Source organism: Buteo buteo, chromosome 5, assembly GCF_964188355.1.
Source record: "Buteo buteo chromosome 5, bButBut1.hap1.1, whole genome shotgun sequence".
Lineage (NCBI taxonomy): Eukaryota > Metazoa > Chordata > Aves > Accipitriformes > Accipitridae > Buteo > Buteo buteo.
The window spans coordinates 24,059,469-24,080,464 of NC_134175.1; the positions used below are offsets into that span (position 1 = coordinate 24,059,469).

At 39.1% G+C, this 20,996-nt stretch overlaps 1 protein-coding gene across 2 annotated transcripts in view; it reads left to right on the forward strand.

Annotated features, from left to right (window-relative positions):
* BMPR2 (bone morphogenetic protein receptor type 2) overlaps positions 1–20,996 on the forward strand; it is a 113,981-nt gene that overhangs the window by 84,540 nt on the left and 8,445 nt on the right. For both annotated transcript variants that reach the window (XM_075028168.1, XM_075028169.1), the window contains exons 4-12: positions 730–840; positions 1,349–1,440; positions 3,491–3,721; positions 7,727–7,841; positions 9,464–9,624; positions 11,427–11,574; positions 12,561–12,697; positions 17,598–17,770; positions 18,855–20,134. In XM_075028168.1, coding sequence (XP_074884269.1) covers positions 730–840; positions 1,349–1,440; positions 3,491–3,721; positions 7,727–7,841; positions 9,464–9,624; positions 11,427–11,574; positions 12,561–12,697; positions 17,598–17,770; positions 18,855–20,134 — 2,448 coding nt within the window. The remainder of the gene's footprint in view (positions 1–729; positions 841–1,348; positions 1,441–3,490; positions 3,722–7,726; positions 7,842–9,463; positions 9,625–11,426; positions 11,575–12,560; positions 12,698–17,597; positions 17,771–18,854; positions 20,135–20,996) is intronic.

Here is a 20,996-nt window from a genome sequence, read left to right on the forward strand (position 1 = left end):
ATTTTGACAAAAATCAAATGTTATTTTAAAAAAGGCTCAATAAAACTAGTTATTTAATTTTGTTTAGTGTTTTATTGTTGTTTCAGGTTTCCTGATACTCTGCTGCAGTCTGTGGAGATACTTCTTTTTGTGAATTAGGGAGTGAGAGTTAGGCTAAAAACTATCTGAGGCCCGACAAAAAACAAATCAATACTCCAAAGTATTTTGAAATATTTCCACAAATGGACTTGTATCTAATGTACATTGTAGATATTTGATACAAAACATTCAGTATTCATCACATTTGCAGCATTATTAGCAAACTTTTTTGAGATTTCCATTCTGGGAAAAATAATGAAAAAAAACCCAACAACTTGTAAAGGTTACAAACCTGGTTCATACCAGGAAGCTGGATTAAGGCAGAGATAGCAGAGCAGGACTGCATCAACTTGGCCTTGTATGGCTGGGCTGAACTTTGTCAGCTAGAAAGAAGATTGACTTTCTGCTGTTGGTGCTTCTCTCTGCAAGGGAAGACTGGGAAAAGCTGCCAATGAACGTGCGCTCAGCTGTATTTCTGCTGATCAGCTCTTTTGCCATCCCTAGATTTTAAGAGGAAAAAGAGTTTAGTGCAGTGTCTTACAATCCAGAGTACAATTTTTTTTCCTTGTTGTTGTAATAACAATTACATGTTTTATGGTGCTGATTCTTTCAAATTTACAGTTAAAGAATCTTCATCTTGTTTTCTTTCAGATTCTTCTCATTCTTTTCATCGAGATGAGACTATAGTTATTGCCCTTGCATCTGTGTCTGTACTGGCTGTTTTGATTGCTGCTCTGTTCTTTGGGTACAGGATGCTTGCAGGTAGGGTTTGACGATACTGGGGTTTTTTATTGTTCTTTTGACTATTTCTCAAAGTTATACTTATGTCTTCTGCTCTTCCCAGTCTCTACTATATGTTTGTACATAATGCTCCCCTTTCTCCTCTCTGACACTTTATGGTGATATGCCTTTCATAACAGTCCAGAGAGATTTATGATTTCTCCAAGCTGGCATTTTGGGACCCATTTTTCTTCAACAGATCCTCTTCTCAACACAGTTTAAGTGAGGTTGTGAACGTGCTTTATAGTTATTGCCAGTGACATTCAATTATCAAAATAGTTGTGTAGCAGATAGCCTTAAGTTTGTAGCTATCAGCACCTCACTGCTGATTTTAGTGACTCTGAGAAGATTTTACAGGTTTCCTTTTTACTTGTTATGTCCTTGCCTACAATATGTGTTTCTGCCAAGTCCCAGGTAAGTTGTATTTTTTTCACTTGTAGCATGGCAAAAAAAGGAAACTCTCTGATTCCCTCCCCACCTCCTTCCACAGGAGACCGTAAACAAGGTTTGCACAGTATGAACATGATGGAGGCAGCAGCATCAGAGCCCTCATTGGATCTGGATAATCTAAAGTTGTTGGAGGTAAATGTTCAGCTCTGTTTCTTAATCTTCATTTTTATTCAATGTAACACTTGTGGTCATATCACCTCCCCGGTATAGTTACAGAAATAAATGTGTCAGTGCTCCTGTAATGTTTTCTTCTAAATCACAGTTTAAAGAAGAAATGAAAAGAAAAAATAAAACAATAAAAAAAAAAAGGTTACCACAGTTACATTTTGCCTGGTTTTGTTAGTAATATTGTTGGTATTAGCTAGAACATGTTCTACCTTGAGAAGAAATACTAAACACTGGGAGGTAAGGGGGGAAATTGGAATGTGCGGTATTTCAGCGTTGCATCAAAAGATCCATCTTTTTGCTTGACACTGATCACTTGAAGTAGTGTCCTACTGTAGTCATCTGAAATGCTTTAGTAACACTATTGGAATATAGAATTTATTGCAGATAGAGCAGTGTGTTTCAGTAGTGGTGCATTTACGTATACTCATTCTTCACAGTGGGGTACTCTCTATCTCCATGGCAACTAGAGGCCAACCAGAACTTTCTACTCAGCTTGGTGTTAGACATGTCATTAGAAAGCTGCAAAATGTTATGTTTTCAATTGGTATGCTTGATAGAACTTAGGGAATTTTTAAAAGCTTTTAGCCAGAAATAAATCAGTAGAATGACTGAGAGAATTTCAGAGTGTGGTACTTTTCTTCTTTTTGTCCATTGGAATTCACACCTAGAGATGCAGACTGCAGAGATGCAGTGTGGTCTGGGCTAATGGTGACAGCAGACTAATCAGCAAAGAAGCTTGGGAGCCTTCTACTAACAAAATAGTACTTGAGGGAGAGTTTACAAGAGTATAAGGATGTGTATTGTAGAAGCATGCAAAGACCCAGATGAAATTACTCACACTGGTAAGCAGTCTTGGAAAAAGCAGCAACTTCATTGGTAGAGAGATCTGCTATGGCGTCTTCTGTCCTCTTTCTTAAATCCTAAGGAGCTGACTCCTCACCCCCAGTCATAAGGTGTTGCAGAACAAATTGTCTTAACCTGTGCTTGCCTTTTGACCTCTCTGTGGGTAGAATACATTCCGGGTTTGTACCTTGAAGTGACTCGCTGCTCTTTTGCAATCCACTGACATGGAAGGACTGAGAAATAGCAAGTCTGTATGTTAAAGGATACTTTATTGTTGAAAACTTTCCTGTTAGACAATTTTATCATCTTTAGAAGCATTACTTTTGTAATCCCTTCTGCTTTCCATTCCTCCTCCAAGTGTAAGTATTTAAAAAGTAAAAAGATTCTGGTCTGTGAAATCCTTACCGTTTCATGTCTGGGTCTTCCTGACAATTATTTAAATTAAATAGATAATTGAATTCTTATGTAGTTAGAATTTTTTGAGCTTTAGAAACTAGGACTCTTCCTGAAGGTGGTCCTACGTTTTGGTTTAGAGCAGAGATCGCATCTTTCTTTAGTTGCCATGGAGATGGGAAAGGCTGGTCTGTGAAGAATGTCTAACAGTGGGGGCTAGAATAAAGATTCACAGGTAGTAAGGAATTAATTATTCCTTTCTGTTAAAACCTGTTTACCTCTCTTGGTATCTATTTTGCATTACAAATGCATATATTGTTATTACTAACCTAAAAGGTACAGCTTATAAAGCTATCCTAAACCTAAAATGTTTAGCTTAATGTCTGTGATCTCTGGAGCTAGTTAAAATTGATCACATAAAAGCTATAAATGTTTAGTAGGCAAAAGTTTAATAAGAGAATTAGCAGCACAAACCACATGGATTTTATTGATTCTGTATATAACTGCTGACTAGGTTATTTGTGATTTATTTACTGAGTATTCAGACCATGGATCAATTTAGTAAGATCTAAGTTGGCCTATGCTGAGGTTTCCAGCTCCAAAATAGCTTTTGTGACAGCATTCTAATTCTAGTTTTCAATACAAAATATTCACTATGTTCACTATTTTTTGTAGTGTATGTCAGTGTAAAAGTTCACGTACAATCTTTGTAGAGTGAAAACTTGGGGTTTGTCTTAATTTATTATTTAGTGAACTAATCATTTACATTTTTTCACAGTTGATTGGCCGGGGACGATATGGAGCAGTGTATAAAGGCTCCCTAGATGAACGTCCAGTTGCTGTGAAAGTATTTTCTTTTGCTAATCGTCAAAACTTTGTCAACGAGAGGAACATTTACAGGATTCCACTGATGGAACATGACAACATCGCACGCTTCATTGTGGGGGATGAAAGATTCACTGCAGACGGCCGTATGGAATATTTATTGGTGATGGAGTATTACCCCAATGTAAGTGCTTCAAAGAAATCAATCAGATTGGTTTAGATTCCTAAGAATAGCCACATAACAAGGATGTTCTTTAGTATTTGCCAGGTTTTTTCATTGTTGCTTCTTGCACGGTAATGTAAAAGTAATCCATATAAATTACAATTTTAATGAACCTCAGGGTGGTTTACTGTAATACCTTTTAAGATTTCCCAGTTAGTGCTACCAAATAGTCTTACAAATTCTTAGCTGTAGTATTTGCTCTTGGTTACCATGAAGGTTTTTTTAGTCAACTGTGCAATATTCAAGGTCAGAATTTGACAAGTTGTTTTTACTTAAAAATAATATAATAAATTTAAAACTTTTTAGTATTAAGACATTATATCTCTGTTATGGTAGTTATGACCTCACTCAGTAGCTGTAAATGGTGGGGTTTTTTACAATGAAACATAGTAGATCCAATATTGTTATCAAATGAGTTTGTGGTACTATAAATCATGTTGGCTTTTTATCCTGTTATCTTCTTTAAAGCTTTCTGTGGCGTACCATATTTATTTTGCTGCACCATATATTGATGATGTAGGACAAATCTTAAGAAGGCAGCCTTACTTTCCAGAACTTTATGTTCAAATCCCCTTAGCTAACTGAATGCTTATATCCCTCAAATTCATTGATTTGAGTTCCTAACACTCTGTGTGTGTGTGTGTGTGTGTGTGTACATGCATAGAAACAAAAAAATTTAAAAAATACACAGCATAAATGTGAATTGCCTTCATGAAAAATCATAAAATGTAATGTATATGGGGTTTATATATATGAAAATGCAAAAAATTACATTTCACAATTTATCTTGGGGGTTTTTGGCTTGTGTATGGGAAGGAACTTTAATTGTTCAGTTAAATAATTTTTTTAATGAGCTTTTTGGTCTGAAGTAAGTGAACTCATATTGTATTTACTCCAGTGTGTAAACATGATGGCTGAAGCCTGATTTGTTACGGGGACAGTAGGACAAAACCTGTTTATTCAAGTAGCAAAAAGAAACAGAGCAGTAATAAATAGCAGTAACGATGGCCTGTCTTAGGGTGTTTTAAGCTCTACATATATGCTTGTGTTGAAAGTTAAATGCATATGTGTATATAAGTATCTAAATATATATGCAAATTTAAGGCAGCAGCACTTCACAAATATATAAAGAGTATCTAAACTGAAACTTTTAAGTGAGAACACACTTGATCATCTCAGCTTAGAAGAGATGGTCATCTAAGAAGAGATTGCAGGGACTAGAAATGACCATAGAAAAAGTTTAGTCGTGCCTGTACCAGATGGACAGTGACAAAGCACGTCAGCTCTGGCCTGCTCTGGCAGAGTGGGCTTATTTTCAACTAATTGAGTTAAGTGAAATCAAGCAAGTATTCTGCTCCTGGGAAGCCATGGCATAACTGTCATAACAGGTGATCCGGTTTTGCTGTTTTCTTGAATGAAAGGATTTTCATCTGAAATGTAATTTGATGGAAAATTGTGCCTTATTGCTTATATAAACAGGATCTGTTAATGATCTGATTACATGCACAGATGAGGCTTATGACATCATATCAGATTCTTTCCCAATATGGTATTAAGAACAGCAAGATTAGTCTAAAGTCAATCCACTGGTGGTTCAGAAGTCATTGGAAAAAGTGCACAGCAGGTGTAATTAATGCACAGTGTGTTCCTTAATTCAGTGAGCAGATGTTCTGCTGTATGTGGATCTAACAGCAGAGAAGGAAGCCTGCTGTGGCAGCCCTACTAAAAGAGAATTGCACTGTTCAAACTGGAGCCATAAATCTTATTTCAATAAGGAGTAACCCATACAAGATGTGCAGGTGAAATACTCCCCATCCAAAACATCATTCTCCCTTGAAATGCTTTCCTTTTCAGAAATAGGAATACACAAACCAGAACACTTTCACACAGGTAATTGTTCTTGGTGGTGCCTCGGTGAAAGCAAGACAGATAGGTTTGACACAAATTGTGTCATTATCCAAACGTGCCTTCAGACCAAAGAAAGTAGGTGAGCAAGTAATAAAAGGAAAGATACATGTATTTATCAATCAACATGCTGTTCTGATGGTACTCTGAGGCGTGGCAGGTGAATAAGCAGTGAGTAAGTTGCAAGCGATGACATAGTAGGAAATACATAATAGCCACAGAATTGTCCCCTCAGTAGTCAGACATTCATGTCTTTTTAGAACAATAGAAAAATTGTTGTAAAACACATACAGAATCTTATGATTGATAAAAGCATCAATTTTATCAAAATTTATTATCAGAACAAATGTCCCCAATTTAACATGTAACTCGTGACTCTGACAAAAATAATTTTAATTAAAAATATATATCTCTCTCAATCTTGACTAAAACTTTTCCTGGTTCATTTATATTGAGCTTCACTAAAAGCATACAATCACAGCCCTCAGCTAGCTTAAAAAATATCTGGTGGCTAGCAAGCTCTGCAGCAGAAAGATCTTGAAGTTGGTTTGAGCTCTTTATACAGTGAGTGTTTCCCAGTCACACCATGACAACAGTCCTGTGGCCTCCATTAGAGTGGGCTGGAATCTCAACCCACTAAGCCAAGAAAATCTGTTACTGCACCCAAGTTGCTGGCAGTTGGAGGCTAATAAGAGTGTTTGTATTTCTTAAAAAACTCTAAACAATAAGAAAAAAAAAGTAAAATTCTTTAACTCATTTCTAGGTGGATTCTCAGCTTTTTTTTATTTATTACCAAAATCTATTTGAAGTTCATATAACAGCATTTTAAACAATGAAAAAAAAAAAAGTTCATGTAAACTTGTATGAGTGACATTTGGTCTGTGTTTTCACCGAGGAGGTTATCTATTTAGGGGTTCCTTGTTCTGCACAGGCCAAGTCTGAAAAGCTCTAAGACTTTTGTAATTCTATTAATGAGTGTCAAGAACTTGGTTTTAGTTTTAGCATTGGATTAAAAAAATGTCTAATGCTTCAGTCACTTTAAATTCTGGTATCTCTGTGCCTCCATCTGAGCTGTGCATGCGTTACATACCTGAATGTAAACTCCAAATGGACTCAAATAGCACATACCAGCTTTTTTTGAACCAAATGTACATAACTAATTTTGCAATAAAGTGGTTCTAGTTGCGGCTATGATCAGATGTTACACATTGGTGCCTCTTTAAGATTACAGATTTAAATAGGCAAAAGCAGGGTAGCATGTAGTCATAAATATTTTGTAACCCATATGCGGAGACAACTGGTCACCTTGTTCTTCATGCATGGGGATTTAGTTTGTTTAAACTAAGTATATTGTCATTGGAGACTATGTGCATAAAAACTGCTCAAAGGTGTCATAGTTTGCAGGATTTGGCTCTTGTTTCAGATAGCAGTCTCAGTTTCTAGAGTATCTCAGTATCATAATTGACACCCTTCTTTCTGGTTTTCTTGGAGATTCCACCATTTTTCACATTTAACTTCTCTTTCAAGAAAAGGGGAACATGACATTCTTTTTTCCTGTTTCTCCAGTGTGTGTGGACTCACTCCTATTCTGAATTGCCTTCGGGTTTTTTTGTTTCGATACATAAATAGATTATAACAGGGGAGATGCCAGTGGGAGATGTCAAGTATTCTGTAAGTGCTAATGGTTTAAAGACCACTATGTAGTAACCCAGGCTGTTTTTTCTGCAGTTACTTTTCTTCTGTTGTTCAACAAGACTTTTTGAGAAGAATAATTGAAATGCATGCTTTGCTTTTGTTTTATAATTAATATCATTATTCCTGAAGGCAATCCCTGTGATAAATTTTCTCTTCCCCTTTAGATAAACCAAACGGCAGCACTAGAAATTAATGAAACTTTCATGCAATCTTGTGCTTTAGAAAATCTGGGTAAACACAGAAGCAGTTGCGGGATTACACCTTTCAGGAGCAATGGATAAAACTGACTCTCCTGAAGATTTTGAGTTATTCAACTGTGGACAATGATTTTAATCCCTTTGTTTGTTTGTTTGTGGTTTTTTTCAGGGTTCTTTGTGCAAATATTTGAGTCTCCACACAAGTGACTGGGTGAGCTCTTGTCGTTTGGCACACTCTATAACTAGGGGCTTGGCGTACCTGCACACGGAACTACCTCGAGGAGGTAAGGCCAGGAAGGGATGCCAAGATGTTTAAGATACTCTTATTTCTGTCAGGCAGTAGATTCCTATCTTTCTTTTTCCTCTATGACAGTACGGTGAGTAGGAAATGATGAATGCAAATAGAGGTTACTCAGAACTTCTCATATGTTCTTTCCTTCTGAACAATCCCATGTTGTGGGCTGCATCTGTGACACTTGTGTGAAAACATGGAGTAAGAGCCAGCAGAGCCCCAGAGAAAGGCAAGAGGAGGAGGCAGAGTTGTGCAGCGCTGCTGTATCATGGCAACAGATGACTGAAGACCTGAAGCACTGGGTGTCTGTCTAGCAGAGAGCAAACAGATGGGGTGTTCTGTTTTGTTTTGCAGTTCAGACACAAATCACCGAAGCAATTTTTAGTTTCTGTGTGAACTGTATACACGAAAAGAAATAATTAAATCTTCTAACTCCACTGTAGTTTTATTTATTTTTGTCTGAGGGTGTGGGCCTAGTCTTCACTGTGTACAAACAATACTGCTGGACTTTTAGTGTTTTATAATATCACAGGATGTGACAACATATTGATTTATATCTTTATATCTCTGCTTGCATGCTTCAGCCAGCATTTCAGCAGCTGAAGTATCGTGATTACAAAGCAGATATTCTGAAATCTGTGATGTATACGGCTGCAGAATATGGCCTGGCACTGAAGTGTTAGCTTTTTGGCAGTAAATAAAAGGATGGTATCATTAATTCTACGTTAAGGTGCTAATGTTTGGATTAAAATTCCAAACTATATATCTCAAATGTTAAGCATCAAATCTACCAAAGAATGACAACTGAAGATGCTGTTAAAAGTGCAAGGCTGAAAATAGCTAAATCAGTAATTCCTATGTGCCGTTGAAACTGCAGCTATCATCTTAACTTCATCATTTCAAAATGTGCAGACCGTTGTGTCCATTAGTAGTCAGAAAATGTGTAAACTTTCCATCAGAAAGAAGAGACAGCCATAGACTGGTCTATGAATGCTAGGAAGGAACTCATGGAGTAGAATAAATTCCACAGTAAAACTGGTTCTATAGTGCTGGCTGCTTTACTAATAAAATAAATTGCATGTAAACTAGGAATAACTGAGGTTATTCTTTGGAAAAGAGCAGATCATTTGCAAGATGAACGTGTTCAGACTCTCTGGAATAACACTGTCTACATATCTTCTGCATAGGTGCCAATTCCAATCATAATGTAAATAGTTGGTGCTGTATTTGACACAGGAGTGTGGATATGAGAGAGAGCATTTGGAATGGCTATCAGGGCTGTGGCAGCAGGTCTGTGCTTAAGTACATGATGTCTCCCCTGCCAAAATCATGCTGAAGTATCCCTTGGAAAGCAGCTTACTGGCAAACATTAGAACTGTGTATAGCAGTAGCCTAATATATCATATAGATACAGTGAAACTCTGAATGCCAGTTAGTTTTCTATAGATAGCATACTGTGGAGCTCATTGTGAGGAAGCAAAAATGTTAGCTTTCTAAAAGATAAGTTGATTTTCTGTTTATAAAAATAGCTAAGCAGACATGATGAGATTCTCTCATTTTGCCAAACAGTAGAACTGCTCAAATATTAACAAGTACTTCCATATGTCCAAATAGACCATTACAAACCTGCAATATCCCATCGTGACTTGAACAGCCGCAATGTACTGGTAAAGAATGATGGAACATGTGTAATTAGCGATTTTGGACTCTCCATGAAGTTAACTGGAAACAGACTGGTACGCCCAGGTGAGGAAGATAATGCGGCCATTAGTGAGGTAAGTACAAATGAAGATAAACCAGTGTATAAAGGTATAAATTGAAGACAATTTAGTACAGAAGTAACACTGAGAAATAGTTGTTTCTGTTGTTAGAAGGTGAGTGTTAAGGTGGTACAATTCCTGTAAGGGGGAATTGCTGCAGTATGGGTGAAGAGTGGCTGAAACCTTGATAGGAGGAAACCGGTTTTATTCTCAAAATACTCGGAAACAAACCTAGCATTTTGAAAGGTGATAGATTGGCAGCCCTGGAGGCTGAAGTTTTCTCTGTGAGATATGAGAAGATGCAAGGTAGGTTTGGTGGCCGTGTTGTTTGCAATGATGTGGTACAGGTTCCTTCAGTCTTGTACTGCAAGTATTAACTGAAGACCAAAAGTTCTTTGGTGGGTTTGGTCTTCATTTTTCTGAAATGGTGGCATACCACATTCTACATCCTACAGCCATTTCTCTGTGTGTCATCTGCAATTTTCTGGACTTCAGAGGGATACATCTGGGAGAGTTAAGTGCATGTAGAAAGACATGGGCCAACTGAGAAAGAACAGGGACAAAATAACAGGGGATGCTTGAAAGAGTACCTTATGGGAAAAGATGAAAGAATGAGGGTTGTTTAGGGAAGTAAAGACAGAGACAGGTCTTTGAATATATAAACAGCTGCTACAAAGAGAAAGGGATCAACTGTTTGCATTCACTGTGGATAGGACAAGAGGTAATGGGATTATGTTGTAGGAGCGAAAATTTAGGTTAGTTACAAAGAAACCTTTCTAATCTGTAGAAGGCAGCCAAGGTCTGGAATGGACTGCTGAGGAAGACTATGTAGAATTTGCATCTTTTTATGAATTTAAGGAACAGATTGGGAAAACATCTGCTAGGAGTGGGTTAGAATGGATTCTGGGCAGAAAGAAGAAACTGACTTCTTAAGCTTTCTTTTTTAGGATGCTTGATTCAGAGAGTGGGGTTTTTTGTTGTTTTTTTCTGTAAGCATAAATACAGTGACATCTGAATATAGGCTACTGAAATACAGTGAGACTATTTTAAACAAAGAGTAAAAGTTCCTAATGGTTCAGTATATTTGTTGTCTTTGTGCTTTTATAGAAAACCTTTACATTGAATTCAAAGAATGTGTTTCACAGTGCTAATCACCTTCCCTTAGAAAGCTAGTGCTACATTAATAGTAGCTAGTGCTACATTAACAGTACCTAGTGCACAGGTCCTCTTTTTAGGTCTCCCCTTGCTGAAGAAAGAAACAGGGAAACCACTGTTTAAAATGCAGGGATATGGAATAGTCCTGTGACAAAACACTGTCCTACAAGTACTGATGAGTGATTGCTTTAATCTAACATATTTCCTAGTGGAAATTAATAGACTTTCCAAGGCTGTTAATAACCTTTGACCATGGAAGATGTAGGGGAGAGCCTTGCTGACAGTCCAGGAATAAAGTGAACAAGTTCCGTGTTCAGCAGCATCCTCTTCCATTGTGACACATACCTTGGTGTTTAACAGAGTAATTTCAGGAAAAAGAAACATTTCTGCTATATCGTATTGCATCTGAGAACATTTAGTAAGGGACAAACTTACTTTGTTTTGGTACATACAAAAAAAGTGGCAGAGTAGGGAAAGGGTTTTATTATGACTAGGCTCCTGATAAGAGTCTAGAAGCTGAGAACATTGATTAGAAGAGAACTGCATTTTCCTTAACTGTTGAAACTATCAAACAAAGTAGGGTATTAAAAAAAAAATCTCCATAATAAATTGACTTTGGAAATTGCTTCCTGATTTGAAGCTTTGGTTTTTTGTTTTTCCAGGTTGGTACGATCCGCTATATGGCCCCAGAAGTGCTTGAAGGAGCAGTGAACTTGAGGGATTGTGAATCTGCTTTGAAACAAGTAGATATGTATGCGCTAGGCCTTATCTACTGGGAGATATTTATGAGATGTACAGACCTCTTCCCAGGTAACTAAAATAATTGGAAAAAATATAATAGTAGAAAGTGGTACCAGCAGCCAAAGCTACTCCCTAGCTATAGCTTTTTAAATTGAAGAAGGAAAGGAAATTTCTCAATTGTTTTTGCCACTAAGTCGGTGCCATCTAGTGTTCAAGATGATTGTTGTCAATACAGTGTGTTTGAGTGTGAAGCATGGTTCATGCTGAAAGACTTTAAATTACCTGTTTAAGCAGTTTGCAGGCTTCATGGTAATTGCAATTTGAGCATTATTATTATTATTATTATTATTACTACTACTACTATTGTCTGGAGTTTACAAACATTGAGAGTTGGGCTCATGGCAAAGGCAGTACTTTCAGTTCTTAGAACTGGTAAAAGTGCCTGAAGTGTCTTTCAGACTTCCCTCGTGAAAGGATGGATGAGAAAGTGCTGTCATTTAATGTAGCCTTTAGTCAGTCATACCTTTATTTATGCTAGTGACATTGAAAATTCAGGGAAATCCTTCATACCTGTAACATAAAACAAAAGGAAGTAGACTTCTAGAATTTAACATGTGAGATTGTCACAACCACCATCTTCTTCCCAAGATATAGCATATAGAGTTAATCTGACATGCAGCATTCTCTCTGTAGTCAAGCAGCTGCACTTTATGTGCAAAGACTTGTAATTTCCCTGGGCTTCTTCCCAAAAGAAGTATATGAATATATTCAGTCAGCAATGTTTCATGGAAATTAGGTGTCATCCTCAGGCTCTAAGACATTCTGAATGTGCCACTCAGCCAGCAAAGTTTGAAGATGCTAGCCTTTGAGAGGTTGCTGAACAACACTTTAATTCATTTGCAGTTAATTCAGCTTTTTTTGTGAAGTTAGACTTTGGGGTAAAGTGAAGAATGTCTCGATAGACAGCAACTTTGATACTACCTTTCATCACCTGAAAACCTTTGCTCTGCCTTTTAATCTGTGATTATTTTTTTCTTTCTTTCTTTTGCTAACAGGGGAATCTGTGCCAGAGTACCAGATGGCTTTCCAGACAGAAGTCGGAAACCATCCCACTTTTGAAGATATGCAAGTCTTGGTGTCTAGAGAGAAGCAAAGACCAAAATTCCCAGAAGCGTGGAAGGAGAACAGCCTGGTGAGATTGTTTCTTTGAAAATATTCTATCCTTTAACGAGCTATAGGGTATACTCGCTTCTTAAAAGCAATTTTTGAACACATTCTTTTTTTAAAATTTTGTTAGTATTTAAGGATTGGGAGCTGCTTCTGTCTGGACTTCCTAAGCATTGAATTCAGTTTTTAAAAAGCCATTGACATGAAAGCTAGATTTATTTTAAGGAAAAATAGTGTGATTATTATCGGATGCTGAAGTGTGATACACAGAACATAACTTGTTATATTAAAGGTAAGACAGTATCTGTAGTATTATGCATGAAGTGCCCATATGCTAGTTGAGAAACATAAAGGCATTTTCTGCCTTTTGACATCTTATAAACTAGTAACACCCTAACGAAGTTGGTAAAAATGTAAATATATTCTTCCAAAACTAAAATCTATAAACATTGTAATAAACTTTTTCTGAAGTTGTATAGTCCTCAGAATTTCACAGAATCACAGAATCGTTTAGGTTGGAAAAGACCTTCAAGATCATCGAGTCCAACCATTAACCTAGCACTACCAAGTCCACCACTAAACCTTGTCCCTAAGCACCACATCTACATGTCTTTTAAGTACCTCCAGGGACGGTGACTCCACCACTTCCCTGGGCAGCCTGTTCCAATGCTTGACAACCCTTTCAGTGAAGAAATTTTTACTAATATCCAATGTAAACCTCCCCTGGCACAACTTGAGGCCATTTCCTCTTGTCCTATCACTTGTTACTTGGAAAAAGAGACTGACACCCACCTCACTACAGCCCCCTTTCAGGTAGTTGTAGAGAGCTATAAGGTCTCCCCTCAGCCTCCTTTTCTCCAAACTAAACAGCCACAGTTCCCTCAGCCGCTCCTCATAAGACTTGTGCTCCAGGCCCCTCACCAACTTGGTTGCCCTTCTCTGGACACGCTCCAGCAACTCCGTGTCTTTCCTGTAGTGAGGGGCCCAAAACTGAACACAGCACTCGAGGTGCGGCCTCACCAGTGCCGAGTACAGGGGAACAACCACCTCCCTGCTCCTGCTGGCCACACTATTTCTGATACAGGCCAGGATGCCATTGGCCTTCTTGGCCACCTGGGCACGCTGCCGGCTCATATTCAGCCGGCTGTCAACCAGCACACCCAGGTCCTTTTCCACCGGGCAGCTTTCCAGCCACTCTTCCCCAAGCCTGTAGTGCTGCAGGGGGTTGCTGTGACCCAAGTGCAGGACCCGGCACTTGGCCTTGTTGAAGCTCATACAATTGGCCTCGGCCCATCAATCCAGCCTGTCCAGATCTCTCTGTGGAGCCTTCCTACCCTCGAGCAGATCAGCCCTCCCTCCCAACTTGGTGTTATCTGCAAACTTACTGAGGGTGCACTCAATCCCCTCGTCCAGATCATTGATAAAGATATTAAACAGGACTGGCCCCAATACTGAGCCCTGGGGACCACTCGTGACTGGCCACCAACTGGATTTAACTCCATTCATCACCACTCTTTGGGCTTGGCCATCCAGCCAGTTTTGTACCCAGCGAACAGTACACCCGTCCAAGCCATGAGCAGCCAGTTCATCCAGCAGAATGCTGTGGGAAACAGCGTTAAAGGCTTTACTAAAGTCTAGGTAGACAACATCCACAGCCTTTTCCTCATCCACTAAGCGGGTCAGAGGCTACAGCTCCTAGCAATCATTTCATTATAACTACATTAGAAATTTTATATGGCTTCATTTGATCTGCAATTTTTATTTTCAAGACTATAAACATAGTAATGTTGTTTGTTGTTTTGAATTAGTCTAGCTATGGCTTAGAGCCTTGCTTGTTGCTGCAGGCCAGCAAGTTACAGCAAGTCAGCTGAACTCTGGTAAGACTGTGTGTGCTTGCTTTCATCTGCAGCAAAGGTGAGGTAATGTGAATCCCCTTAGCTTGGGCGGGGGGGGTGTCTTTTATTACAAGCAAAGTGAAATGCAAATAGTTACTGGGTTCTACCTGATACACGGTAACTTTTTTAAGCTAAAATACCTTGATTGTGAGTATGAAAATGACATATTTATTTCTTATTGAAAAAGATACTTCTAGTTATTCCCTCACTGAAATTAGCCCTTTCAATCTTCAGAGACTTTGCTAGTTGATAAGTATGTAGCTACTGTGCAGATAATGGAGAGCCTAAGGCCTCAGCTATGCTGGTACTTGTAAATATGCATGAAACCATCTTCAGAGAGGAGCATAGCCTCCAGTATTAGCACTGTTGTAAAACATGTTGTAACTGAGTTGAGAGCTTCATAAAGAGGTTCTTCTATTACACAGTTTTGACCAGCCAGTCTTGGGGGGGTGGGGAAGAGAAAAAAAATCCACGCCCAAACTATATAGGAAATAAGCAGCAACTGTTGTAACTATAGCCATGTTGGCAAATGCACTGTTGGAAGAGCCAAGCTTGACAGCTGTTTTTGAAGACAGTTATAACTAAAACAGTTCAAGGTTTGTTTTGTTTTGCAGACTATCCTTTTAAATGTTAATTATGTTCTAACAAGCTGATAGACTCCAGCATTATTAGACACTGAGCTAGTAATGATCCCCACATTTAAACTGCCTAACACATTATTTGTGTTGTCACTAATTTTTTTGCAAAAAATTCAAAATGATGAGTAATGAAAGAGTAATGATGATGATGATGATGAGTCCAGCTCTAGGGATAGATCTACACCATTGCTTTAAGAGAAAAGAAGAATAAATAAACAATCTGTAGTTCTCTCATGGGTATAAAACAACCTACTCCACCCTCTGCCAGTTTAGGATAACATCTGAATGAGCACTCTAGGGGAAATATTGTAGAAAACTAAGCTCCAGATAACCTCACCCTGGACCCAGGTCCTAACCTCCTTTATCTAATGCATGAGATAAAAGACTTTTGCCTGTTATTTAAAGCTATACTGATATGTTGGGTTATAACACTTTCATGCAAATTCATCTATTAGAGAAATGTATTTGCCCCTTTCATTTGAGAAATACAAATAAAAAGCAATGTTTTATTTTTTAGGACACATGATTAAGGCACTCAAAAGATGTGCAATCCTAAAAAAATTTATGATTACCTATGCAGTCTCAGTCTGCTTCTTGAACACATGTGTTATGATACCAACCTTGATTAAGCAGTATTGTTTTTCACAGTATAAATCAACAATCTGAGCAGATGATGTGCATGAAATAATTCACAGGCTATAAACTGAGTTGAGATGTTAGCAGCATTCTTGTCTCATTTGCCACAGCCAAAGCAGGGCCCAAGCTTGACTTCAAAGGTCAGGACTGAAGGATATTGTAGAGAATAATAAAATAATGCAGATTTCTTGTCCCTTCTATCTTTTTTATGAGTGCTAGAACTTCTAAATAGTGCATTTTAGTATAGATCTCTTTGAACCTGAAATTAATAGAAAACACATTACTGTGGTAAATGTGAAGCTCTAGAACTTCAGTTTTGTTAACTATCTATACAGTCATCCCTGTACTCCTTTCACGATCCTTAAAACATCAAAAGGAAAGGATCTGCTAGAAGAGAGACAAAATATATATTGGTTAGATTTACTGCTGGTGAAAACTGTAGGGGAAAGCCTTACAAAGGGGCAAGACAGGAGATTAGGGTGTCCACTGACTGAGATATGTCTAAATTGTGACTAAAGCAGGTCCTAAAAGTGGAATGAAGGCTTTTTATTCTGGGAGAGAAAACGGAGTACACTATCCTGTCATTGTCCCTGAGGATACTTTTAGACTCATGTCCCTCAGCTAAAAGAGATGTGGTTGCTTAGCCCCTCTTCAGTCTACTGTGGGAAGGGAGATAAAAGGTTTGCTTGTGTGCGAGCTCATCCCCACCTGTGCCACTGTAGCTGCATCACTAAGCAGCAGTGACTTGCCAGATGCAAGCGATGCCAGGAGCCTGCTCTGTGGGTGAAGAGCTCTTGGCTAGCATGCAGAGCAAGTCCTGGCTTCTGCTGCCAGAAGTGAACAAGGCAATTCTGGCAGAGAGGCAGTCAGCAGGACCCACTGAATGCCTTAGTGCCCAGCTGGGACTATGCACAGGCATTGGTGCTGGAGAGGTTAAAGCTGGGCTGTAGATGTGAGATGTTCTAGCAAACCATATCCTATCCACGGGCCGTAGATTGGCAGCAGGGGCCAATAAACATCTGCCTGTGTTTTGTACTCCGGACGCAGTGGAAGCAGAAGTGTTCAGTGCTCGTAATTTCAGTTGTCTCCTCTCCAGGCCTCTGACCATATGGCAGCACTTTTTGGAGGTCTTGGGCTCTAATCCTGACTGCACCATTCATCCCACTGTGTGATCCCAGGAAGTGTGTCTGTTTCTGTTCCTCCATCTGTAAAACAAGGGCAGCAATAATCTCCTCCCATAGCTCAGCCAAATTCACTGATATTTATGAGGCATTTGGATGTTACAGTAGTGAACAGGGGAAGAAAAGCATGATGAATGAGCAAGGCTGTGTTATTTGCATACAGTGCAGGGAAGCAAGGTGGCGACCGTTAGCTGGATTGTGAGGATAACAATGACAGCATTTCCAGAGTATCATCAGTCCTTAGTACTCAGCCTTCATAAAGCAGGGAGAGTGAGCTGAGCATGCATACATCAGAGAGGGCTAGCTGAAGGTTGTATGGACGTTGGTGAATGTAGCTTTTCCTAAGTAATTGTCTTCCCAGTTGGTGTTTGTGTGAGGTATGATATTAGTCCTGCATATTGCTGTTATTAGGGCAAGCTAGCTTTGAATGAAATTGTGTATTTTCTGTGTCTCTTTCTCACCAGTTTGTGACCATTTTCATGCATACAGAATGCTGTCATAAACCGGTAAATTAGAAGCACAAACATAAAGGGAAAATAATTTAAGATAAAGGGGTTTTGTTTGTCTCCTCGTAGGCTGTGAGGTCACTTAAAGAAACAATTGAAGACTGTTGGGATCAAGATGCTGAAGCTCGACTAACAGCCCAGTGTGCTGAGGAAAGGATGGCAGAACTCATGATGATTTGGGAGAGAAATAAATCAGTTAGTCCAACGGTCAACCCTATGTCAACTGCCATGCAAAATGAGCGGTAAGAAGAGAAAACATTTGGTTTTAGTCAGCAGCAAATGCCCAATGCAATGCTCAGCTCACTCCAGGAAGGAAGCTAGATCACACTGCTAGCTTAACATTTCTGCACCCATGAAGCGGGTGTGTGTTACATGAGCTGGTCTGCATATGGGTATTGTATGACATGATCCTGATTGCTTGTGTTCTTAAGATGTCCTATGTGTCCCCAGTATTCAGGCACCTTTTATGTAAACAACTGTACTTCATACAGAGGGGCGTTTTAAACTGAACTTAGGCAAACTGTCTTAACAGGCTTGCAAAGATAGGAAGTGACTATGAATTGTCTTTAAGGACTCTTGCTAAATGATGCATAAAACTTCCGTTCAAAGTGTTCTGCTAAAAACCATGAATTTGCAGGCAATGAGAGTTCAGGAAATCACAGAGTCTCAAACCTGTAGCTTTTCAGTTAAAGAACCGCAGGGCCATCATTTGTCATGGTTATTCTGACCCAGGGAGAGAAGTGCTGCACATTCTCTGCTTACGTATGATCCAGAGGGAGTGAGAATTTGCAGAACTGACATCAATGCTTAATAGAGATCTGGATTTGAGAGAAGAGTAATGTTGCTGTATATGGCAGTGTTTATTGTCATGAAAAAAATTATGTTCAAATCGTAGAATACCTAAATTGTTAAAATAATAGATTTTTCATGGTTTAGGACCTTGTGACTTTTTCCTAGCATCACTTTCTCTGTCTTGTGTGTTCCATTCTTGTTGCCCTCCTTCAGCATTACTTCTCTGCAACTAGAGCAGTACCTTCGCAGTGACCTGGACAAACAGCATATTGGACAAATAGAAGAAAATTACTGTTATCAGACTTAGTTGTATAAATAACAGCCATGACAGAATTGTTGTCCTACTAAAATCAATTTTCTGCTACCCAAGATTTTTCAAGGATGTTACTGTAAGATCTCAGTTTGTACTGTATCTGTCCTTAGTTTATGCATGAAAAGAGACAGAAAGACATTCAGCTCTCTTAAATGAGAGGCTTTATAATATAAGGTGATTTTTACATATATGATCTTAATATCACTTATTTTTTCTTAAAGGAATCTGTCGCATCATAGGCGTGTATCAAAGATAAGGCCGTATCCAGATTACTCTTCCTCTTCCTATATTGAAGATTCAATCCACCACACTGACAGCATTGTGAAGAACATTTCTTCTGAACATTCGATGTCCACTACACCATTGACTTCAGGGGAAAAGAATAGAAACTCCATTAACTATGAGCGGCAACAAGCGCAAGCTCGCATCCCTAGTCCTGAGACAAGTGTCACCAGTTTGTCCACCAATACTACTACCACCAATACAACTGGTCTCACTCCTAGCACTGGCATGACCACCATATCCGAAATGCCTTATTCGGATGAAACAAACTTACATACTACAAATGTCATGCAGCCAGGTGGGCCCACCCCTGTTTGTCTGCAGCTAACAGAGGAGGACTTAGAGACAAATAAATTGGATCCAAAAGAAGTGGATAAGAACCTGAAAGAAAGTTCTGATGAGAATCTGATGGAACATTCACTAAAGCAGTTTAGCGGGCCAGATCCACTCAGCAGCACTAGTTCCAGCTTGCTTTATCCACTGATAAAACTTGCAGTAGAGGTGACAGGACAACAGGACTTCACACAGGCTGGCAATGGTCAAGCATGTTTGATTCCAGATGTCCCATCTGCTCAGGTCTATCCTCTACCCAAGCAGCAGAACCTTCCGAAGAGGCCTACTAGCCTCCCCCTAAACACCAAAAATTCAACAAAGGAGCCACGGTTAAAATTTGGTGGCAAGCACAAATCAAACTTGAAGCAAGTGGAAACAGGCGTTGCGAAGATGAACACTATCAATGCTGCAGAACCTCATGTTGTGACAGTAACCATGAACGGAGTGGCTGGGAGAAGCCACAGCATAAACTCTCATGCTGGCACAACCCAATACACCAACGGCACAGTGCCATCTGGCCAGACAACCAGTTCAGTAGCACAGAGGGCCCAGGAAATGCTTCAGAACCAGTTCAGTGGAGAGGATAGTCGGCTGAATATTAATTCGAGCCCTGATGAGCATGAACCCTTGTTGAGGCGGGAGCAGCAGGTTGGCCATGATGAAGGTGTTCTGGACCGCCTAGTAGACAGGAGAGAGCGACCACTGGATAATGGCCGAACAAATGCCAATAACAACAACAGTAATCCATGTCCAGGACAAGACACAGCTACAGTCAGTATCCAGAATGTAGTGAGAAATCCTGGGCAGACCCAAACTAGAAGAGCACAGAGGCCTAATTCGCTGGATCTATCAGCCACAAATAGTTTGGATAGCAGTAGTATACAGTGTAAGTGCCTGCAGGACTTGAACAGTTTCCCTGACACTTTTTTACTTAATAACTACGTATATCTGCTTGAATAGAAAATACTTCTGTCTCTTCTGTCCCTCCCCAAAGCATGCTTGCTAAATCCCATATAAATTTAATTTCTATCAGCGCAATTTCAATCTTCTTGATAAAGTCCTGTCTCCATCAACTCCAGCACATGTTAGGTCACTATCTTCCTTCCACATACATGGAATAAATCTGTCCCTTTATAACCTGTCTACTCTGACTCTAGGAAGGGAGTAATTTCTAACTTTCATTATTCCTTGCAAGGCACCTACCTTGGCAGCTGCAAAGTATATTGAAAAAGCTTCCTGTTTCTTCCTTCAGGGGCACATTATACCTTCTTTTCCTTATTTTTCCTCATTCTCTTAAGAGTAGCTGGCTCTAAGATGCATTGATTAAAATAATTTATTATAGCTACTTATATGCTTCATTACTTCTAAAGCAACTGATTTTACTGTATTAGCCCAGCCTAGACAGAGGGTCAGGCATTCTCTATTTTGTTATCTGAGCTCCAACAGTTATAGCAATCCTTTGTCAGTTTACCATGTACATATTAAAAATTAATCAAAGTAGTTAGAGAAGGAATTGATTTTAATAGACTCCTTCAGAATAACTGCCTTAAAAGTTTTACGGCCAAAGATCGAAGAGGTTACAATGGGGCTCTGCTTTTTACAGTGAGAATGTAATCATGTAGTTACAGTTAAATTGGGTACATCCTCTGAGTTTGACTTTAGGCCTGTTGGAGCTGTTGGAAAGTCCTCCTAGTGTGCATTTTTAAGAGAATGTATTTCCAGAACGCGCTGCTATCTTTGAAAGGTGC